General features: G+C 41.4%; 1 protein-coding gene across 3 annotated transcripts in view; it reads right to left on the reverse strand.

Moving 5' to 3' along the window:
* Positions 1-8,435: 8,435 nt before the first annotated feature.
* GABRA4 (gamma-aminobutyric acid type A receptor subunit alpha4) overlaps positions 8,436-24,608 on the reverse strand; it is a 45,680-nt gene continuing 29,507 nt past the window's right edge. For 2 of the 3 annotated variants that reach the window (XM_086612407.1, XM_086612406.1), the window contains one exon: positions 13,769-14,302. In XM_086612407.1, coding sequence (XP_086468533.1) covers positions 13,769-14,302 — 534 coding nt within the window. Of the gene's footprint in view, positions 8,567-13,768; positions 14,303-24,608 lie in introns of those variants that run through there. The other variant, XM_086612405.1, reaches the window with a different exon arrangement.

Raw genomic sequence — 24,608 nt, forward strand, 5'->3', positions numbered from 1 at the left:
CCCTCACCTAATAACTAATCAAGTTGTGATCATTTCCTTCCCACACACTGGGACTACTCTTCACTCTGTTTCTTGGATTTCTCCTCCAGCCTCACCCAGCTGTGCTCTCTCCCAAGGTGAAGTCAATATAACTGCCTGTCTTGCTGGCTGTCATCCTGACATGACATTTGTTAGCATAAGCTACGAAAAGCTGTGTGGGTTACATCCATCCCATCCCCAGGTGTTCCTTCACTGGGAAGCTGTCATCTGGTTGGTTTCCTACACAATTTTACTCTTATCTTCTCAGACCATCTAACAGGCTGAGCTGGTTTTACCTTTGACATGTTCCAGGTCAGTGTCTGCACAGCAGATGAACAGTGATATTCAGCATTTGAGATCAGCACTTTTTATTCAAATGACAGCATATTTACCTGTCTCTTCTCCAGGACCGTTCCAACAGAGCGTCCCAGCACACATCTGTGAGACTGAGCCCTGCAGAAGGGAAGGAGGAAAAGAGCAGAAGACAGTGGCAGGCAAAGAGCCAGAACCCGACTTCCCCAGCCGAGTCCTCCTCAGTTGTGGTTCTTCTCTTATGAGAAGTACCAAGTGCTATATATAAAAGTAGAACATTTTAATGGGAATCAAGAGCACCTATTCCCAGCTCAATCTCAGATTTTTCACAGGCCCACAGTGAGACCACTTGTACAGCAAACCCAGGCTCAATTCCCTTCATCTCAGACTGAACATATACATACAACAGAAGTGTCGTGCTCCTAACTACCAGGAATGGATCCTAGTGGTCTCAAGGAACACTAATGACACCAAAGTACATTAAGAGGTATGAAAAATGAATTTAGGACGTGCTTTGCACCAGACCTGAGCTAAGTTCCTAATCGCTTTCAGCCTGCAGATTCAATTTCTCTTATACCACCAGCAGCTGGAGTTCTGACTTGCATAAAACCTGATCCCAGCATCCGCTGAAGTCAATGGCAACTTTCCTTGGATGCTAAACGGGCCTCATCTGTAGCCTAACAGGAGAATTCCCTGCCTAATTGATACAAGTGCCATTAATAAAACATGGGATGTGGGGTAGCATTGTGCCATACAGCATTAAGTGGCAGCAGCAGCACATATGACTAATTGGTGCATCAGGCTTAAAAAGTACAGCCACAGAAGCCAGGAGAAGGGGATGAAGAGTCTCCCAAATCGATGACCTAGCTGTGGTTGTCAAACACAGCAGATTTCTTGGCATCAACATCTGTGCCTGAAGCAAGCAGCAATTATAGCACTTTGCAGCACTGAAAGCCGTTCTGACAGCTCTCATCTCAGCCTGCAAAGAGATTTGATGGTCCCGGCCACACTTGGCAAAAGAAATGAGTGCCCCACTCCCTACCTTGCACGGGTCACCACACATACTGAAATGATTTCTCCATACATCTCTTGCTACACACATTTGTTTCTAGGTATTTTTCATCCATACTGAAACACAGATTTTGCAAGCCTATGCCTGGAAGCTTTACCAGGCCCAAGCACAGAATATTAGAAAATCACTTTAGGTCCTGTAAAGAAGTAGGGCAGCTGACAACTGGCCTGTTGGCAGGTAAGGCAAGGAGTAAGAGCGGTTAGATTACCTCACAGAAAAAAAAAAAAAAAAGATTATTAATAAAGTGGGCACTGCTAGTGTATGTATTATTTGTTTCTGCTGCTGTGAAAGAGGCAAGGTAATTTATTTAGCTTTTAGCTTGTTAAGATAGTGATAGTGAGACACATCTTGGCAATGATACATCAGTAGAGACTGGTGTACCATCTTAATAAATTATACAACGGATTATCATTCATCATATTGTTGATGAAATCCATTCCTTTATCTCTTCATATATAAAGCATCAGGTTGATTGAATCATTTAGCCAACATCAATATTCTGGCACTAACTGCAAGAGGATCCATATGCAAGCTTACTATACTCCTTCCTTTTCCTGCTTCAGGCCACAATTAGAAAGACAACTGTTTAAGAACTCTCACAATTGTATTTTATTTGACATCAGCAATATACACTGGAGTATAATAGGAACAATTTTTTGCACAATCTTTCTTGCAAGATGGATTTATTTTCCAAATACATAGATGTTCATAATACAGGAAGGTAACAGTTAAGCTGCACAATAGCAAAACAAGTTGACAGCTATCAAACCACCTTTTAAGTTTGTTAGTATAGTCAGGTGACCAGCATTGAATAAATGCATTCAAATAATTTAGTTAATCTCTGATTCTTCCAATCCTCCCAGCCACATTGTTCCATGCAACAAAAATGTGCACGAAGAATAGCGTAAAAGAATTCAACTCCAAGGTTTCCCCTGCTTTGATTTCCTTTCAGTTTTTCCCCATGTATGAGTCAATACAAAGGGATAAACATCAGAATTTGGCATGGCACAGAAAGTCTTGCAACATGCATCTGGGACAGTCACATATTGCAGAAGTAGTACTGACAGAGAAGTTATGGGATTTAGGACTTTCCTAAGAGGGTGTTAAAGAAGCATTTCTACTATGCTGCTTTAGTGTGTATTTTCTGCATGCCATGGGTTTTACAGAAAACAAAGATAAAAATATTTCAAAAAGCTTCATATTTTTCACTGGAAGTATCCCTTACAATGTCTAAGCTTAAACCCAAATGCATTGGTTCCAATGGACAGGGATTCACAGGAAAAGAAAAGCTTACAGTTAATTAAAATACAAGTAAATACCATCTTCTTGCTTTTTATCCTTTTCAGCTTAAAAGGAGTAAAATATAGCAGCTATAGCAGCTGCTGCACATCACATAGAAATTCCCTTTTTCTTTTGGTCCCTCAGGTGGTTCCTCAGTTATTATACTTTGAATTAGCACAGAAGTGAGTATCTCCCAGCCTGCCTCTCTGACCACTGTGAGTTGAGAAAGTGCGAGAAAGGATGTTCCACACCATTTTTTAGATGGACTCTTAACAGCTCACCAAAATGCTTCAGCAATTCGGAATATCAGAACTGGCAGAGCGCAAGGGCGGTAGGTAAGGGTGAGGAGAAGCAGGAACTTGAGGCAACTATTAGGAGGCAACTGTTAGGGAGCTTATTTACTTATTACCAGCACGCAGATACTACATCTGCAGCCAGGTTTTTAACACTGTCACTGCTCTATATATTTGCTAGTGATGTAACACTCTTCATGTACATCCAAGTCAAACAGTCCACACAGCACAAGCGGGCTGGCAGTGCTAGCACTCATCCAGAAAAATCTAGAAACCAGAAAAATCTTTTGTCTGCTCTACAACTGACTTGTGTTTCGAGCATCCAAAGTGCTTTATGCCACTGCATTAACATGGGATCTTGAAACGCAGGCAATGATCTTTAGAGATCACTGCTGCAGTACTCCAACCCCAGCCACACTGCACTGCGCTGCTTGACTCCCAAGTTCTACCTGCTTGCCCCGCCCAGGCTCTGCTGCCCACCCTGGTGATGCTCAGCGCAGAGCCTGCAGCCGAGGAGAAGGCGTCCCACCACTTGCCACCCCCCCCTCCCCAGCCCTGAGGCAAGGGAGCAAAGCCGGGGACAGGTCCAGAATGAATCAAAACGGTGCAAAAGTAGCAGGACACACCGAAGCGTGTTTTTAGATTGTACACTTAAGGAGTTTTAAACAGCTAATGAGCAGCTCTTAAGGCTAATTCAACTCTCACGTCTTACCTCAGCAAAATGGCTAATGGTCTCCAGCCTCAGCTGTTCTTAGCCAGAACTGGGATACCTTCTCCTGTTGAACAGATTGCTTCATCAGGACCGAATTTAGACCTACAAAACCACGTTCCTAACTCAGCAAGGCCAGCACTGACCGAGTGCCCTCCTGACTGGACTGATGAACTGAACCTAAAAACTCCTAGGTCTCGCTTGAAATGGCATTGCCTTCTGCACTTCCCCCATGGCACAGCAGAGGGAAAACCTGGAAGCATATGGGGAAGCTGTTAGCTCGCATACTTAGTAAGAACAATTTGAGAGCATGAAGATCAGAGAAGGTCTTTTCTTTTACTCATGTATATTCTCTTACCTGATTTCACTATATTTATGCATATGATATCCAGATAGGAAGCGAGAAGTAGCCTTTTTAAATCTCTCTACAAAATTCTCCCACCTTCTGTTTACGTATGATCTTCATGTTCTCCAAAAGGAAAAAATACAATCAATGTATTTATAAAATGGCTACTGAATATCACATGGCTAAGCATTTTTCTCACCATGACATATGTTAACTAGCTTAGCAGAAAACCCATGTACATTCATTGTGTCTTACCTTCTTGAGCAAAATGGTTACAAGTAAAATTCGCTTTTTCAGTACAGCAAAAATATTTTTATAAACTACAGCTCATAAAAAGTTGTAACTAAATACTCTCCAAATGAGAGATTTTATTTGAAAACAAAAGCTGTCTTTTTAATATCATAGAGATTCTCCTGAAGTTGGCTTAGAAGTATTTGCTACCTTCCCAAAATTTGCAACACAGCTTGGGATTTCCATGTGTGCAGGTGAGGACACCTCTTATTTAAATAAATAAATAAACAAAACTAGAGAACAATTCAGCTTGATTTTCTTCTTCACAAATACATAACAAAATGAAGAAACGAGTATCAAAGAGAAAACCCCTTTTCCAATGTTTAAACTACAGGAGAAGTGGTAGGGGCATAACAACCATACGTACCAAAAAAAAAAAAATAATCAGCAATGCAGTTCTGCTTCTGGGAAGGCCCATAAACTGTTGGCATGAGACTGTGGGTACTTACCAGGCAGCAGTACTAAGCATGCTCTGTTTCATTAGCATACACATAGTTGTTACTCCCACCACTCTCCACACCAGAACATTTGTAGAACACTGGAACAGATTGCCCAGAGAGGTGGTGGATGCTCCATCCCTGGAGACGTTCAAGGCCAGGTTGGACGAGGCCCTGAGCAACCTGATCTAGTTGGAGATATCCCTGTTCCTTGCAAGGGGGTTGGACTAGATGACCTTTGAAGGTCCCTTCCAGCCCTAAGCATTCTATGATTTAGCAGACATGCAAGAAGACAAGACTGCAATACACCTTTGTCCTCCTTTGGGATGTTCAGTGCTCTTACAGTATCAGCAGTGCTGAGCTGATGGAAGAGTTTTCTTCAGCTTCAGTCTGCCCTGTTTTGTACTCCAAGGAAGCATTGCCCATCCCACCCCCAGTGCTCCAAGGACCCTGACGCCCCGTGGTACAACTTGGATGCCCAGCAAGCGGGATGTAGCCCAGCTGGCAGCAGCTGCTAGCTCACATCTTTCTAGCATCAGAAACCTTAGGACAGATTAACTGCGCTGATCCTCGGGCAGGATTCGCAGCTGTGAATTGTCTGGTGCCTAAGCTGCCTCCTGGGAAAAGAGTTTAGGGGGCATTTTCCTAAGTGGCTTAATCCAACATAAGATCTGCACTGTCTCTGAAAGAGGCAGTCTCACTCTCCTTCCTTCCCTCTATTTTTCATCGTAGATCCCTACGTTCTCCCACAGCAGCAAATGGCAGCTCTCGCACACTCATACAGTGGGCATCTTTGCCTTTCATGGGATCCATGCTGTGCAAGTGCTGAGGTTGAGGATGTACGTTTTCAGACATGTTTACTTTAAATGCAGCCGCAGCCCACAAGCTGTAGTACTGACCAGATTATCAGAAACGCTCAGCACTAAAAAGCTCCCAGGAGTTCAGCCACAGGAATGAAGCCTTCAGATTTAGCAGGAAGGCATACTTCCAAAAACTGGCTGTTACTGTAATGAAAGCTTTTTTCTCCACCTCTCCCCTCCCGCCTCCTTCTATAACCGAATTAAATCAGAAGCAGCAATCTCTGTATTCATTCTCTTAAACATAAAGCAAGTTAAATGCTGAAAGTTCTGAAGTGCTTCATTACTGAAAATTAAATATATGGAGTCCCAGAAAGATTTAAAAATGTTACTGTTTACATGTTTCATTGAGAAATGCTCTAAAACAGAGGGAAACTGTAACTTAATAAACATCTTCTTCCCTTACCATTCTATCTCCTAATTCTTCCTGGCTGATGATGAAAATATCCTTTTTTAATGAAAACAACTTCAATGGAACACAAATGTTTCTAAAAGGATATTAGCAACTTATTTTCTTTATTACTTTCTCATTATACTTATAATGAAGAAATAATTATTTCTAGGCCGTTTCCTGCCAGATGCTGTTCTAGTACCTCTAATAGGACATATCTTAAAATAACTGCTTGGTAGCAAAAAAATAAATTTTTCATCCTTATTCATGTTTTCTCTTCTCTTCCTTTTCTCTCTCTTCAAATATCTTTATTGATTTGGGCTCTTTCATAGATTCTCGCCTGCTTATATTTTTCTCTCCATTATTTGTCATTGAGATAATTCACAAAATCACCTTTATGAAGGAAAAATTACTACAGAGGACATCCGAGGTTCAAAAAGCCTGAGAGAGCCTCTGTTTTAATGCCAGTGGAGGCAGGATGAGAATCGTCAGGCTGTAGTTTAACACCAGCTTTAATCCAGCTCCTCACCACCTTCTTTGGACCAGCACTAAGACAGGGAGCCAGATCAGAGAATTGATTGCACTGGCTACTAATCAGCCAAAACACAACAAGACAAACCTGGTTTTTAGCTAGACAAGTTACTTCAGCCAGCTCACCCTGACCACACAAATACTTCTCCTTACACAAAGCAAGACAGCAAGGGAGAAGGTGGGAGCACTATGTTCAGTAGTAACACAGTTTTACAGCCAAGTAATCATGATCTTAAAAAAAAACACAGAAACCAACCAACCAACACCCAACCCAACTCAAAGAAAACAACAACAACAACAAAATTAAAAACAAATTCTGCACGTGGTCTGTCTGCTTCTGAGGACGTAAGTCAGCTCCAATCCAGAAGCCTCTCAGAGCAAATATGCCCTGAGTCCTGCCCTGCCTAATATGCTTCATGAGCCCTTCAAATATGGATTAAATACTCAGGCCCAGGATTTTGCACAAGTGGATTCATTTCCACCATGAATGTGCTGCTGATGTTGATCTGCTCTATGAAAAAAAAATATATTTTCATGTAATTCTACAAGAATTCTGGTTATCTGAAACTCCTCAAATTTCCACCACAGGTCTGGTGCCAGGGAATGCTGCCACAAACTAATAAAAAATGAAATGCATGTACATACAGAATCATCTGTTTATGAAAAGTATGTTATTATTCATTTGACAACCTGGCACGTTCTAGCAGAACAGATTTTCAAGCTTGCCAACGTAAAGCAGACTGTGAAGTTACCATTAGTAGTAAGGTTAACTATCTCATACTTTGAAAGCATTTTGAAGAAATACTTGCACATGTTCTTGACTTCCAAGTCCTCTATCCTTGTGCATCTTTACTTACCATGGTGATGAGCCACCAGCACAAGACAATGAGGCAAGACAAAGCAGTACTCGACTAAATTTTGTAATGCATCAAGCTCAGAATGCCAGCTGAGTGCTTCATACTGTCACCTGCTTCTTCTACCAACCTCCCATTTTTTCCAGGGATGAAAACATATTCACAAATAATGATTATTTCTTTAAATGCTTCTTTACGCCATCAGATCACTCGTAGAGTGCTATGTCAGTTAACGGTTAACGTGGATACAACATTCACAGAAACACAGCAAGCGTTGAAGGAGATCAACCATAGCAAGACCACCAGCAGGAAATAACCCTGTGCTAGTTGAGGGTTAATTCAGTAGTAATGTATTTTCCCTTGGGAACTTTTTCTTGAAAATAGAGATGTGAAGATAATTTAAAAAAATATACCTACCTCACACGGTGCTTTCCATCCAGAAAGGTACTCTTTCAAAACAAGGCTGCTTGCAAGTGCGTCTTGAGCCTGCCTCCCTCACAATTCAGGGAATTCATATTATTTGAATGGATACATAGATACATGTATCCAGGCTGCAATCACATTAGTATTTTTAAAATTCTAAAATTACGCTATTATTTGAAAAGAGCATTCAATAATTGATGGGAGTTTGGATGGTTTTCTAAAAAGGGAATCTCCAAGACTTTTTATTTTTGCTGCTGTTATTTTTACTTTAAAGAATCACGCTCTCAGTTTCTCTTGCACAAGAAAATGAAAATAGAATTGTGACCAAAAAAGCGTAGTGAAGTGCAGTGGATAGTAACTGGTTTACTTTGAAGTCCTTTCTAGTGGAATTACATAAAAAGCATAATAAAGTCTAAAAGATACTTCTAGAAGTTACAGACTATAAGGCAATGCTAATTGATTCTAAAATAAATATCTACTGCATTGTTTAACTCATGTGAAAACAAAGCATGTTTTACAAATTCTACCAATTTTACAATAATTGCATTTTCCATTCCCTCCAGTTAAGAACACAGTACCTAACATTAGCAAAGAGCAATCTCTTCAGAGTGCTCTGTACTTCACACAACTCTCACTTGCTTGGGATGTGGCAAAAACTTACTTTCAGAGTCTGATTTACTCAGAACATGCTGAAACCACTCACCACACTCATATTCTCCAAAAAAGCTACATCTTGACTCTGAGAAGAGACCTTCAGATGAAAACTGTACAAATTAATACATATCAGACTCTTTCAAAATGGTGCACTTTCCCTTCCAGTAAACTTCCTGTTTAAAGTGCACTGAAGTAAATTAAATTAATTCAGTGGATAATAGTACAGGTCCTTACAAAAATATAAATATAAGTAACTTACCTTGGCATCACACAGTAAAAGAAATATAAGGTCTTGAAAAATAAAAAAAATATATATATATATTTGGGGAGAAAAGATGCTATTTTCACTTTACCGATTTCTTCCTGGATTTTTTTCCTACTTTTTGGGGGGTTGGGGGAGGGATGGTTAATACTGACCTCCATAATGCTGTTTACCCTTTGGATTGCACTGAGTAAGAAATTTCATTTATAGAGTTTTGCTCCTCCAACTTTATGCTGTATTGCTTTATGCTTGTCTGACTATGAAGAGAAGCACTTCCTATGCGTCCCAGAGACCTGCCACAAACTTACTGCCGCATAGTTCTGCAGTTCTGTAATACTTCTAAAACTTTGATCATCCTTAGTTTTATCCGTACCATCATCCGTATGAAGTATACTTCACCAAGGCTTCTCAACACTACAGCTGCTATTCTCCTAATCTGTTATTCAATGTCACAATTAAATAAAACCAGGGGCAAATTTCTGTCAGCTGTCTACATTGCATTTCACAACAGTGCTAGCCACACAATACCTATCTATTTTAGTGCAGTCAAGTCCTGTTGGCAAGCCTCAGGAAGACAAGGAAAAACACAGTAAAATTTCTTTCCTCCTAAATCTTTTGGATCGAGCAAAAGTTCTGGAGTGCAGTGTACAAAATCCATGATATGCTCTGCTTTCTTAACAGATTGGAAGCTTTTGGGATTTGTGGGGACGGTGTGCTACAGCAGAAACTGTGCTCCAGCTTCTCAGGCTGGGAAAGATTCTCTTAGGAAATCTCCTGTAGTATCTATGGGAAAATGTCCACAGTGGCCAATACGTGTCTCTTACGCAATCTGTGCGGTCATTTCTTCCATTCTGGCCTCCCCTCCACTTCCAACAGCACAAAGGAGATGGGAAGGCTAGGCTTTGCATTAACTGCATAAACATACACGGTATACTCTGATGTTCTCCCATGGCACACAGACACTGTACTACAGCATAAGGTACACTGCGGCCAAATGACATACAGGAGGTAAGCAGGAAAGTGGATGGAGACACTATTCTGTGCATATTGAAAAGCTGAGTTCATTCACTTTTCTGTAGAAATACTGGCTAAATTCTATAACATACAGTTACTTGGTTTCCCCAATTTTTTGCAAGGTCCATCCTGAACGATGAAAACGATGAGATGCCAAAGGCTACACTTGAACACTCTAACCAGTAACTTTTATCTCCCGTTAATAGAAAAGCTCTAATCACATTCCTTACAGAATTATTTATCTCTTTCATTCAATTATCACATGGTCTACTTGCCTGATCACAGGGTAATGTAGAGTGGATGACTAAACAGTTTACAAACTCTACTTTTTTCCCCCTTAAAAGACACGTGGGAGAAAAAACACACCACTAACATCCATGTGATGGAGACAAGTCCATTTTATAGGATGAGAAACAGACTGCAGTTCTGCTGGTGAGCTCTAAGAGCTCAATTCACCATGGAGGGCCGGGGTCTAGGTTCGCCACCTTGCTTGGTGTCATTATTTTCCACAATTGCAGTGAAACCTGTTAATAGTGGGCTGATAGAAATTTAACCTTGCTCACAATTGACTATGAAATACACTTCAGTTCCTGCAAAGGCAATCTTCCTGAACCAAGTTTTTAACTGGTTTTCTCCAATGACTGTTTTAGTGGTTGGGGCTGGATCACTGCAATCCGTGGGAGTTTTGCTGTTGGTAACAGCAAAATCTCTGTTGTCTCCGAGGAAACAGCAGTCAGTGGAGATCTATCTCTGCTTCCTGTTGAGGTTTTTTGGCTTTCTATCCAGTTTCCTTTCCTGTTGATAGAGATGACTTGTCTGAAGTGTTTGGTTAGTTTTAAATCACTACGGTACTGTCAAAAAAAGATTGTTCAACAAAGCCAATAGGAAAAAAAAAAAGAAAATAGCTCCTGTGCACTTCATCTCACTCAAACTCATCCCTAATAAGCCATTTGATCACTGAAATGACACCTGCAACCTTTCCCTCTAGAATTTTAGTTAGCAGTGTTGAATATTTGGGCCACTATATTTAGCATATTCCTGCTTTTGGTTGTGCTTCTGAATTACACAGTATTCAGAACCAGCCAGTATTACTGAGTACATTGCAGGCTCTTTACTGTTTCTGATTACTGTACAAGGAGATTAAATATAATGAAGAACCGCTGTTAACAATAAATTCTTATTTACATTGTCCATAGGTATATTGGAAAGCTAATTATAGTAATTTCTTCATATGCTGTAACACAATAATGTAGCACAGTGCAATAAATTAGTCCTGGACCCATAATGAGATTTTTTTATCTCATTTTGAACATTGGCATGCAAGCGTTGGAAGGTACTTCAGAAATACACTGACAGATTAAAAATAGATTTTTTTCTGTGGTATCACTAAAAACTTCTTCCAAAATGGAAGCATAAACACAAATATTTCGAATATACTATTTTTTTAAATCCTTTTTTCCTCCTTATAAGTCTTTAAAACGAAACAGGAACTACAAATGAATCTAAATAGCACATTTAGATTGATCTTGGTCAAATAGCCCGAACCAGTGTTGATCCTACTGAACAATGCACTGAAAAAGCCAATTATACAATCAGTATACAGGGATGGGTGGAAGGAAGAGACAGCTATTTCTAGGGAATCATTTAAAGCTCTGCCTGAGAGAAAACATCCTTGGTTTTCATCACAGAGGAAAGCAAAGAGTAATCTCAATAACTTCTGGTGCAAACACTAGGCTTTCAACACAGAAGGCCATTGTTCTTCATAGTAGAAATATTTTATCATTTGTGCAATTACGATTAATAATTGCCCAAGGATTTGCTTTGTTTCTTCTGGCTTAACAAAATAAATAAACACTCTCTTGTACACTATCTTCTATTCGGACAATCTGCAATAACGTGACCAAATTAGGGAAGAAACAGCTACAGCAACTAGAGATACAGCCAAAGATGCAAACTACTGCAGTTAGACATCTTGCACGGGTGCTCCATTTCCAGTCTTATGCTATGGCACATGTAACTGTTTTCTAAGGAACGTTGTAACCTCAGACTTCTTCTAGATGTAAAAGACAAAAAGGAAAAGACCATACCTGGCCTTTTGAGAGCATCACTTAGGTAAAAAAATACTAAGGTAACTGTTTATATCACTATATCATAACAAAGTCATGTAAGACATTCCCACCTCCTATACGTTCTATCATCACCAGTCCTATGTTATACACGATACATCCCAGGATCCATACTACGCACTGCAGTACACATCTCTTGCAGTCTCCCAGGTCCCATAAGTTAAAGGCCAAATTCTCAGCCATGAACTGACTAGAAGGTTTGGAGAGAAAGAAAGAGGCACAGAGGTACAGTCAAAGTTTCACCATTATGGGGCCGTTTTACTTGTCCCAATCTAGTCTAGGGCAGTCTCATGAATGTCCTCAATTACCCCAGCTACTTGCGGTCTCCATCAGTCACTTAATCATTACCTGGGCACAGAACCACTCAACACTCACCTGATCTGCCCCCCAGCATAAAACTTTGACAATATGCTACCAATCTGCTATTCCAATCAACAGAAGCTACGGATTAGTCCTGACCCTTTAAAGGTACAGCCAGATCACAGCTGAGAATTTGGCCTTTGATTTTCCCTTGTCACCAGTACAGAAATGCTAACCATTTGCCTAGCCAGATGGATCTGTACAAACATTTTTAGGTTTATTGCCAGCATATCTTCCACCTGTTCTGAAGAAAAGATTTCTGATCAAGATTTCTATCAGGTTTCAACTATTAAATTTTTTATTAAAGTTGCCTGCTTGCATAATGCAATTTGAGGCACTAAGAAAAGCACCTGTCTATGCCATAGCATAAGGGAAACAAATGGATCATAAATATTTTTTTCTCCCCAGGTTCCACCTAGAAACTTTCTTTTCTTATTTATGGCACAGCATTTCTTCACAAAAGAGTGTCTCTCATTCACTCAAAGATGTGCCATAGCCATGCTCATCAAAGCACAGGAAAATTTGTTTTGCTTAATTTTGAAGCCACTTTTAAAAGTGTGTGGAAAACCTAACTTGACTAAAAAATTATATAAAAGTGAGGGGAAATATGTGCTTAAAGGAAATCAGAGGAGTGTGACTGAAAAATACGGGGGGCGGTGGGGGAAGAAAAACCCCAAACTCTAAAGCACCCAAAGAAAGAACAAAGAATTCAAATAAAAAGTTGAACATTGTGGACCTGGTCCTCATCTACCACAATGGATCTAATTTAGGAATAAATCCACTCAAGCTGGTCAGCAGGGTCAAAGAAGAATCACACACTTAAGATCACCTTACCAAACAAAAAACTCCGATTTTGAGAATTACATCAGCTTTCAGATTTTACGAGGTTCACTCATTCTTATTTTGGAGAATTTCCCAGGTTGCAATGTAAAATAATGCTTAGTAAAAATATACGGAGCTCTACAACTCCTTTGCATAACTTTTCTGGAGTTGCACTCTCCCAGGCTGGACCCTCTTCTCTTTTCCCACTGTTCATTCTCTTCCCTCCACTCTGCCAATTTTAATCTAGCAGGGAAAGTCCTTTTCTAGCAAGCACTGTCAAAATATTCAGGAAATGGATCTTGCACTCCGAGAACACAATGCTGTATCCAGACAGCAGTGCAAGGTGCCTCGGGGATTTGTATTAATCAACACACATATTCCTAGCAGTCAAGATGTGTTCCACTGCACAGCTGTGCACCTCTGCCTTTGATCTGAATCGGGTGCACGTTCCTCCCAAAGGCAAGTTCTGCGTAGCTAGAGTAGTCTGTCTGAAGAGATGGATGGTTCACTGCTAGCTGAAGGGAGGAAGACAAATCTGTTACCTATTACTCTGGTAGGAGTTAACTAATTATCCCCAAAAACTCCAGCCTTTGCAATGGGAAAGTAGCACACAGCTTTTATAAATAAGAATTATTGACCGTTTTAAATAGTTTCAAAAGAAGAAACTCTGCATCAAATGTGAGTATAATTTAGGAACTACTACATAGCAGCAAAACTACATTAAACTTTCCGATTTTTCCATGGTGTCCTTGGATAGATACACCACCCAGTAGACCATGTTAAATGCTCCAAAGGTAACAGGAAATAAAATGCGTGCATATTTGTCTATCTTACTCGTGCCAGAGTGGGAGGCGGGGGGAGCAGGTGGTGTGACAGCAGATGGCTTTGCAGATGCTCCTAATGTATTAGGTGTGGTGGTCTGAATCTGCTCCAGTCTAGATCCAAGCAAGTGCTGAATGGAAGGGGATCCAGCTGTGACATGCTGGGATACAAATCCAGTTAAAATTGGGGTAGAAGGAGGAGCTGGAGGGGTGGCTCTTGCAGAAGATAATGTCTCTGATGCATTGATGCGTGTGAAAGGGTTGGGACTTGATGCAGAAAGGGAGTGGGGTGTAATATCAGAAGACCCCTGAGCTACAGAGGGAGGCTGGATGGAGCTGTGCCTTGTGTCAATTCGGCTTCCACCATCAGTTTCGGATTGTACTGTGGCATTTGTTCTTTTCCTCACATTTGAATTGGCATCTGTACTCTGCAAAGTTACAAAAAAACACTAGTCACTCTTAAAATAAACACTTCAACAGAAGCAATGGAAACTTTATAATCAAGCGCTATCAGAGTCATACTCACAAATGCGTAGCTTGATCCTGAAGCACAACGATACTGCATGCTCATGAAAATAGATTTAATAGCATACAAAGTGACAAACAAGAGTTCTTTTTAACTATGACTGGAATACCAGGGTGAACACATCTGATGCATCACAATCCATGCAATGTGATACCTACGTAACTCAATACCATGAGGCTAAGGATTCTTGCGTTAGAGTCAGGGTTTTTTTCCAGGCTCAGGCTCATAACAAAGTTCTCTGATGTCTACCTATTTCTCTGATGATATAAAAACATTCTAGATGCAACTTACCAGCCACGATGGTTTACTTCTAGCTTACATCTACAGAAAAGTAACTAGCATATATTAGGAACACCAGTCTGCCTTCTAGAGTAGATGCTATTAAAATGCAAGTATTTACCAACCCTAGTTACTACATTGCTCCTCTTCCAGAAATAAAGGCAATGCTTTTTCACATCAACCACAGGCAATAAATTCTCCAGCTGCAATTGAACCGGTGAATAAATCAGTCTTTCATCAACTACTCTTTTCCATTAATTAACTAAGAAAAGTGGTGAATTCTTCATCACTTGATGCCTTCAGGCAAGTCTAGATGTCTTTCTGAAAGATATACTTAAGCCAAATAGTACTTATTAGGCTAGATGAGAAACTGAAGCACAGATAAGGAAGTACAAATGGAAAATCCAGCACAGTTCAATATTTCACTGACTTCTGGGAGTTGGACTCAGGCTCTGCTGTTGTTCTCTGCATTTAAGAGGAAGCCTAACATCCCCTGAACCTCCTTCTGGAAGGGTACTTGAAGAAGAGACTTTCAAACCTTCAGCCCTGCACCTAAAATGTAATATAAACCATATTATATTTTTGATAGAATATGTGACTATATTTTGTGCAAAGACTCACTGTTTTCCAAAAGACAAAGATTCAATGGCAGATAGGGTACATATACTCAACAGCAGCAATACAGGTAGGACAAATAAATCACTTGTTACATATCGAAAATCATGGTTTTCACCTCTTTGATGACACCGTTCCCAAGCATTGCCCTGCACCACACCTACTGTGCCTTTGGCTCCCCTTCCCTTCACCCCTACCAGAGAACCCTGCCAAAGCTCACAGCACAAGGAAAAGGAAAGTGATCCCTCTTCCCTCCTTCATCCAATAGCAATTCTCTCCAGCTAAGTGCCAGAGCAGTAATGGAGAACAACTCAGGTGTACTCTGAGTAGTCAGAAGAATGACAACCTTGTCTGACTGCTGCATCAGTTGTGCTTAGCTGTTTTTCTCAAGGAAGCAGAGAAATAGGAGCTGAAAAAAAAGAATCTGAAAAAGTAATTGAAAAAAAAAAAAAAAAATCACTTGACATCTCCAGTACTCCCATCATGGCCAGAATGCTGGTCTCAAATCCTGTTAATTGCAGTACAAACCAGTCACTGGCAACTCTGCTGGCCTGAATTTATCTGAAGCTGTCACAGCTATATGCCAGTTCATGGCTGATCTGTTTGCCAGCTCATGGTTGATATACCAAAGAATCCCTCTTAGGTTTCAGAGTTTTCCTTCCTGCATAGAAGCGTGTCACTCCCTTTTATTTATTTTTCTGCATCTGCAATCCAAAGAAGCAGAGGACTGGAATAAACACCAGAGGAAAGTGGTATTTCCTGAAAGAAACACTAATTGTACTGTTTGAAAGAGAAGCCTGAGTCACTCTTTGGGAAGTGCAGAAGTACACACAGGTGTGCAATTTGGATACTTTCACACCAGCGTTGTCAATGACCCAGGAAGAGTAAAGTAGCTTTCAAGACTACTAAATTGAAATTATAAAGTACAATCAGGACAGGCGTGCATTTACTAGAGGGTTGGTAACACCTCTTGGAGCACCATGTGTTACTTGAAGGCTTGCAAAGCCAAGCAGATGCAAGTCATCAATGTTCACTGTCCAAAACAATAGCTCCGTGCTATGGAGAAGCTGGCACTAGAATCATCACGAGGAGGCGAGTTTCACCTTCTACGTGCAGATCCTTAGATGACCAGGCTTTGCTCAAGTAAGATTCTCCCACCATAAAGCTCTCAAGCGTGCCTGGGGAGCAAACACCCATGGGCTGGGACAGGAGTCGCAAAGTAAATCTGCACTGGAACTAAGACATGTCTCGCTTCCTTCCTGCTCTCTGCCTACGTAAGACCAGTAGCTTAGAGGTGGTGCTGCTGGAGAATAAAACACCACATCTTCAACCAGTCCAAGCACAACCATAAAAGAACAGTCCCAAGAGCAGAACAGGGAATTAAGTGCAATTCAGAGAGGCACCATTTAATACACTTGCTCACTTGTACTGTCACCTGTTTTCAATGGCCATCTCGGCATCCTTCCCTTCTGCACATCATCAGTCACAGACACCGGTAAGATAGGTAACAGCCAGGCTCCTTCTCACATTCCAGTCATCTTCATTTCTTCTGTAAGAACTTGTTTGCATAACACCTCCTCTTCCCCTCACTTTGGCTGTCGTCTAAGTGACCAAGTAAGACCTGTTGCTATTTAATCCACTACTCATGTCCTATTACAATGTTTATTGTAGAATAAAACTATCTATACTATTTCAAAGGTCAAAACACGTAACTGTTTAAAAGTCTACTGGGCCTTCTCTTTCTTGCCACTGATACACAAAACTTCCAATACTTCAGGAAGGGTAAGTTTAGAGAGAAACTGTTTCCTCACAAGTATTATAAAGTACACATAAAGCCCAAATAGATAGGATTGTAGTATATCACAACAGCACTGCATAACAAGCCCCAAAAATATGGGTACGTTTTTTGTTAATTCTTTGAAAACCACCTTTCATGTGCTCAGAGCATGAAAATTAGAAACAGTGTTTCTAACGTGCCCCATAGATAAACATATCGCTGAAAACTGGTTGTTCTTGCCTAATGTCACTGTAATAGTTTGGATTTTTGCTCTTGAATTGAACCTTGTCCTTGAAACGTACTGAAACAAGCATGTTCCACGGAGAGAGATATTAAATTGCACACGGAAAGGCGGGAGTTTTGGCCACTGATGGAGCAGCCTGTTAATTGTTAATACTCAGTTTTAACAGTGCTGGGAGTAACTTAAACATTGGAGACAGAAAATTTCCTGGATCAGTGCTTAGCTCCAACACCTTACGGACGCCACAGAAGCCCTGTCTAATGGGAACACATTCCAGCTCCTGTCCCCAGTAGGTTTTACAGAATCAGCACGCAGCAGCAAACACGAGGCGGGCAGCCTGCCTCGCTCCCTCCTTTGCTAACGTGGCAGCTGTATCCCTCCTGCTGCAAGTGATGAGCACCCAGATCCCTGCCCTGGCAAAGCTGAGCAGGATGCACACCCATCGCCAGGGTGGCCTCATCAGCATGTTGCCCACCACCTCCCCTCATATATCCTTTTCTTGCACTTGCCTTACTCAAGACTATATCATGACAATATTCTCCTCCTTCTAAGTGCTCAGCTGTTTCTCCATTTTTGTTTCTCCAGTTGAGAAGTTTCTAGGAAAAATTCTTGTTATTGGTTGCATACATATGACCCCTATGTATTCCTCTATTCAGCATTATAAAGATAACTCATTTTTTCCTACAGTAGTCTATTCTTCCTCTGTATTGATGCAATCTCACAACTCTACATCATCTGAAGATTAGTGCCGAGGTCACTAATAAAAATATTAAACAAGGCTGATTCCACAGCCAAGCCATAACGAACCAAATTCGGTTGACATGAGTAAAAGTGAAGTTAGCCGCTATATTGCAAAACAAAGTAAAACGTGACGTTCTGTTTGTGCTACGCAAAACATTCCAGAGACATTTCAGCTATGGTGCATAACACTAGTAAAAGGATCCTGTGATAATGACAATCTGACCAACAAAATGATTTACATATGTAAAGCACTTGCTGCCTCCCAGAATTATTTTACTTAGTCTTTTTAAAAACAACAGTAAGAAACACAAACCTACTGCTTATCAGTAGCTTTTAGTTTGAAGGCATAAAACCAAGAAATAAAACATGAAAATCAAATGGAAACCAAGTTAAAATGTGACCCAAGAAATAAAGGGATTATCCATGTAAAGATTCCTTTTCAAGAGCAAGTCAGGAAACCATTCAATTATCCTGAGCCAACAGAGAGCTGCTGTGCTAGTCCAGATGGGGCTCCACAGGAAATACTGAGTACACATTTTTTACATTCTCACTCTAGATTGAGAAAGGATCTGATTTTCTGGAGGCATTTCAGTGAGATTTTTGGGAGACATGTAAAACATTGCAGCTCAGGAATACAAAATGGGAGCCTAAAGCTACCTTAAAAAGCAGTATATTACAGCATGCAACGCCAGCCTTAATACATTTGATAAAGATTGCCTTTATACAAACACAGCTTCCTGCTTATGTAAATGACGCCTCATCCTTCCTTTGAAATAGCCTGTCTTTCTGACTTGGTCCAACCAACTCCACACTTCTCATGCACCACCAAACCAGAAGTTGCAAGTACTTTACTTTGCTGTATCCTACTTCAAGAAGAAACCTTCTTGGTACTGATCCTGTTGGGAGAATTCAGCCTCTGAACCTTAACTGGCAGAAACACTATGGATGAGGGTTTCAAAATCCTGGGCAATCTGAAAGCACAATTCCTATTCTTGCATAGATATAGTTCTCAAGAGCTCTGATAATAATCTAAGAATATCTATTTTGTTATAATTGTAGGACATCTTCAATGGGTAAAGCTCTGTGGTTGGTTAGGACACATTAATGCCAAGAATCTACAGCATTGATCTCTTATTTGATTTTTGACAGCCAAGATTCGCAACAGTGAAAGCTAAGTTTCAGCCTCCGTGGGACTTCAAATATTTATCACCAAGACTTTGATTTAGGGACACTAAAAGGTACAACATGTCAGAGGTAGATAGGTGACTGCACTAACAAAGCCAAGGAATTGACCAAGCATAGCGAAATGCAGACTCCAGTCTTTTTCAGAAGAGATTGATAATCGCTCCTTCTTTGTATTCAAATGAATATTTCAATAGTCCACATAACTAAAAAGAAAAAAAAGCTCAGTAAAAGAGATTTAGAGAAAGCTCCCATCCTACGCATACTTTACTGGGGGGGGCGGGGTATAGGATAGGACAGGAGGTTCAAATTCTGTCAGACAAATTCTGTCATACAGCATGCAGTATGCAAAAAGCTTTTGAAATATTTATGGTATTAAAAAGCACTGAGATCTTGCTTTAATTTTAAGCATCATATGCTGTTTTGCACGATTTTTATCTTTAAAAGAATCAAAGCGGGGAAAGATACATTCAGTACAAACTCTTCCTATGTAAAATGTCCTGATGTGAGATGTCCATTTTCTAGCCCCAGAACAGAAAGTACACTTTATTTGGCATGAAGATAGGATAACCAGACCAACTTCCTTGCAGGCGTGTGTAAAATGCAGTCATTAATGCTGTATCCATCCCTTGACAAGTGGATTCACATGCAACTGACCATGAATAATACAATGAATGATGCTGTTAGCATACTTCAGGATAAATCTATACAATTTATTCTTCAATACAGTGGCAGATTCGTGGAATAAGTTTGATGGTCAGCTTCTACGACAGAATGTATAGGAGAAAAAAAAAAACTACAACAAAAACTCTACAACAAATCTATTGCCAAAAATCATTTGCTTTTCCATTTAAGCTCAACTTTGATGGATACTGCTGTTTACTACTGCACTAAAATGATGCACAAATATGAGTCAATCTAAACCCTTCAATATTTAACAAGGTTTGCACAGTATAAACAGCTGCTCACACAACACAGAAATTCCAAAACTTTCTCTAAGCCTACATAAGCCTTGACTTGAGCCAAAAAAATAAAGTACTGGATTGTTTTGTATGTATTACCAGTTTTTGACAAGCAAGCCAATTTTGCACTTCAATGAAGTCAAGATTGCAAATTTAGCATGAACTGAAGTAGCGTGCGGCAGCTGAGCTGAGATTCATGGGAAGGGGATCATCAGCACAGCAACTTAGTCATCCTGTTACAGAACAAAGAGAGCTGGTAACAACCACAGTGCATTTTCCCTATGATAAGGCCAACCTAGAATCTGTAAAACAAACAAGAGCATTATTTCAAAGTCACACGCCAAGTCCTGGGGAGAATGCAGCAATGATAAAAGTGATTACCAGGGCAGCAGGCAACTTCATCCTTAGGACTGTATTTAAGAACACAAGCACTGAGAACACTGCAAGCTGTGAGAAATTCTCATGTTGGTATAGCACTGTACAGTTAGCTCCTTCATACAACTCAAAAGCATCTTCCTATAGCCTGTCAGTGCTCTACACAGCACTTTAAATCAGTCTCTGCAATTTTAAATTGCTTCATAGTTTTTATGATGGATACTTCCTGTTGGGATGTGAATCCAAAATAAACAGTTCCTACTGCCTGAGCTAACAGAGAATCAGTATTACTCAGCATGGAAAATCCCCTTCATAGACCCTCTGGTCACTAGGAAGCACAGCCATCATCAAATGCTGACAAGGTCCTGCACATGGGTCGGGGCAATCCCAAGCACAAATACAGGCTGGGCGGAGAATGGATTGAGAGCAGTCCTGAGGAGAAGGACTTGGGAGTGTTGGTTGATGAGAAGCTCAACATAAGCCAGCAGTGTGTACTTGCAGCCCAGAAAGCCAACTGTGTCCTGGGCTGCATCCAAAGAAGCGTGGCCAGCAGTTCGAGGGAGGTGATTCTGTCTCTCTACTCTGCTCTCATGAGACCCCACCTGCATTACTGCGTACAGCTCTGGGGTCCCTAACACAAGAAGGATGTGGAGCTGTTGGAGTGGGTCCAGAGAAGGGCCATGAAGATGATCCGAGGGCTGGAGCACCTCTCCTATGAAGACAGGCTGAGAGAGTTGGACTTGTTCAGCCTGGAGAAGAGAAGGCTCTGGAGAGATCTTATAGCAGCTTTCTCGTACTTAAAGGGGGCCTACAGGAAAGCTGGAGAGGGACTTTTTATAAGGGCAAGGAATAATAGCTTTAAACTGAAGGAGGATAGATTTAGATTAGATCTGAGGAACAAATTCTTCACTCTGAGGGCAATGAGGCACTGGAACAGGTTGCCCAGAGAAGTTGCGGATGCCCCATCCCTGGAAGTGTTCAAGGCCAGGTTGGATGAGGCTTTGAGCAACCTGATGTAGCGGCAGGTGTCCCTGTCCATGGCAGGGAGGTTGGAACTAGATGATCTTTGAGGTCCTTTCCAACTCAAACCATTCTATGATTCTATGATAAACAGGTACACATTAAAACTAGGGGCATGTATTTGCAATATAATTCAGAGGTATTTTTCTAATCCACCTCAGCACTCTTTGGAAAATAGCTCAGCAGTCCTGGGGTTGGATATATAAAGACTTCAGAAGACCTGCATCAGCCTCGTCCTACAAAAGACCTTCACAGCAACGTTGTGCAAGGTCCCGAGGCTGCTTTTGCACCATTTGTTTACCTAAGAAGAGAGTGCACTGATGCAGGTCAATCTATATTTTCTAGATCCTTAGCAGATCTGTGACCCAAGGTATCACTAAAGCGATATCTCTCTTTGGGACACAGGCAGTTCAGTATTTAAAGCAGCAGCTTCTATTTTCTCAGGGATAAATTCACAGCAGAATTTACAAGCCACAACACCACCATCTGGTACCAGTACTAGAAGGAGGGAGCTAACGCTTCGACATCCAGCAAGCAGCTGTCAACACTAGAGACGAATGCCCTGGGTAGGATCAGAGCCCAGATTACATGCCTTTGCAGAAGCACCCATCCAACTGTACCCAGAACTTGCAGCTCTGAGCTATTTCCTGAAGTTAGATAGCAAAGTCACACTGAAAAGACACACACAAAAAGACTGTCCTTCTCTATAGTAACCTGGTGACTACGACGGGAACGTAGGTGTGGTGATGAGACCTCTTCTGAAATCTGTCCTGACTGCCTCACAGAGTTATCAACACAGGCGTCCCGCATTTCAAACACTTCCCCATCAGTCTATTGGATATTCTAGGACAAGAGGTCTTCATTCCTTGTGAAAGATGTTGCATTCTGCACACTTCAATCTCAGCCTCTTGTTGCAGTGCATGCACAGACAAGCTGTCTCCAGAATCAATTCCTCTCCTTCTCCCTGGCCCCAAATAAATTATTTAACATATCAAGAGCAGCTTCAATAGGAACTCAATATCCCACGAATTACTTAACAGTCTGGTCACCAATACAATTCTCGAAGACAGAAGGGGCAGGACTCAAGCCTGCTCAGACTCAAACATGGGGTTTGTGGGAGGACATAACTAATAGGCATGCTGGCCATTCGGATGAAATGGAGTAGGTACTTTTCCACCTAAGATGCATGGCAAATACTTTGGAAGCAGCAAACTGCCTACCCAGGGAAGTTTAGTAATTAAGCCTTTTAGGTGCCTAGTCACCATTTTGGATACTTAGCTTCTCCAAGTGAAAAAAAACACAAAAACAAAACACACCACAAAAACCAACCAGTCAAAAAAACCCCAAACAACCCGAAAAGGATATCACAATCAAAGTAGTTTAAGAATTGCACAGAAGATTTTTAATTGTTTATTAGAATAATCAAGCATGTAACACACAATGTTACTACAATGAAATGAAAAGCGAACAGTAAATAAATATCTTTATGCCTTGTGGTTAATTTTGCAAGACTTAAGATTAAAGCCTTCCATGACAGCACTATTAAACCTTCAATGAGATGCAGGTAAATTAATATATAGGAAGGTCAGTGATGTGCGATATGAAAGCATAGGCTTCCCGAATTGTGAGATCTCAATTAATTCAAACAAAAACTCATGCAAAAATTGGAAGGCTTAAAGTAACCAAAAGTCTGGCATTACTTACTGTTTAGCTGCAACATGAAAATTGCTTGTGTGGTAATTTAGTAATATTTTCCTATTAAACTCTACCATAGTGTTTTTTCATCTTTACCATTCTTTCCTAAGAAAACAGTCTGTTCTTCTGGGAGGACATTATATAGCTTGCCAAATTCACACCATCTGACATTTACCAGGGAAGTAGCATGTTGTCATCAGTGTAAATAATGCTGCTTGTCCCAAATCCCACTGAGTCACCATATTGCCGTGCTGCTAGCAAATGTACAACTTGGAGGAGAAATCTACCATATTTTACTATTATGTCGTAGAGCCAGTCAATCAAAATTTTACTGGAATAGTACTAGAGATTTTGGTTTGCCTTACTGTCGTGGTTTTAGGCTGATCCAGCAACTAAAACTCACACAGTCTCTCCTTCTCCAGTAAAGTAGAGAGGAGAGAAAAAAAACCCAAAGGGACTGAGGGTTGAGACAAGAACAGAGGGAGCACCCACCAACCATGGTCCTGGGCAAAACAGGCAGAGCTTTTCTCAAAGCAAAACAGTTTATTAATGATTACTTAGAAGGACAAAGGGAAACAAAAAACCGATTACTTGAGAGGACAGAAAGAAACAAAACCAGATCTTAAAACCGACACCTCCCCCCCACCCCCTTCCTTTTCCTCCCGGCTCTACCTCCTCCCCCCAGCAGCACAGGGGGCAGGGACTGGGGGAGTGCAGGTCAGTTCATTCCGTGCTGTTACTGCTGCCTCTTTCTTAAAGGAGAAGGAGTCCTTACACCCTTTTCCCCTGCTCCAATGGATCCCCTACCCACGAGGAAAAATCCACAAACTTCTCCAGCGTGAGTCCAGCCCACTGGAAACAATCCTTCCCCACAGATTGCTCCGGTGTGGGCTTTACCACAGTCTTGGGTACTTAGGGAGCTGTAGCCACTCGCTCCGGCGTGGGTCGTCACGCAGACTCCAGATGCCTCTCTGCCTTGTCGTGCGTCCCAACACGACCATCCTCGGGCTCAGGCATCTTCTCCCCACGGGCTGCGAGTGGGTCTCTGCTCCACCGAGGCCGTCCTGGTTGCAGGGGGGCCGCCTGCTATCTCACCATCAGCCGCAGGGGAAACTCGGCTCCGGCACACCTCCTCCCGCTCCATCCTCACTGACCTGCTGTCGATGCAGCTGCTTCTCTCAGATCTCAGTCCTCTCCAGGTGAACTCAGCCCAGTGGGCACCCCGGGAGTGGGGTGCCCCCGAGTTCCCCAGCTGGCTCCGCCACCGCCATTCTCCGTGGGCGGCGCCGGCCCGACGCAGGCAGCTGCCTGGCCGGGAGCC

Source organism: Tauraco erythrolophus, chromosome 5 (assembly GCF_009769465.1).
Source record: "Tauraco erythrolophus isolate bTauEry1 chromosome 5, bTauEry1.pri, whole genome shotgun sequence".
In the NCBI taxonomy this organism is placed as follows: Eukaryota; Metazoa; Chordata; class Aves; order Musophagiformes; family Musophagidae; genus Tauraco; species Tauraco erythrolophus.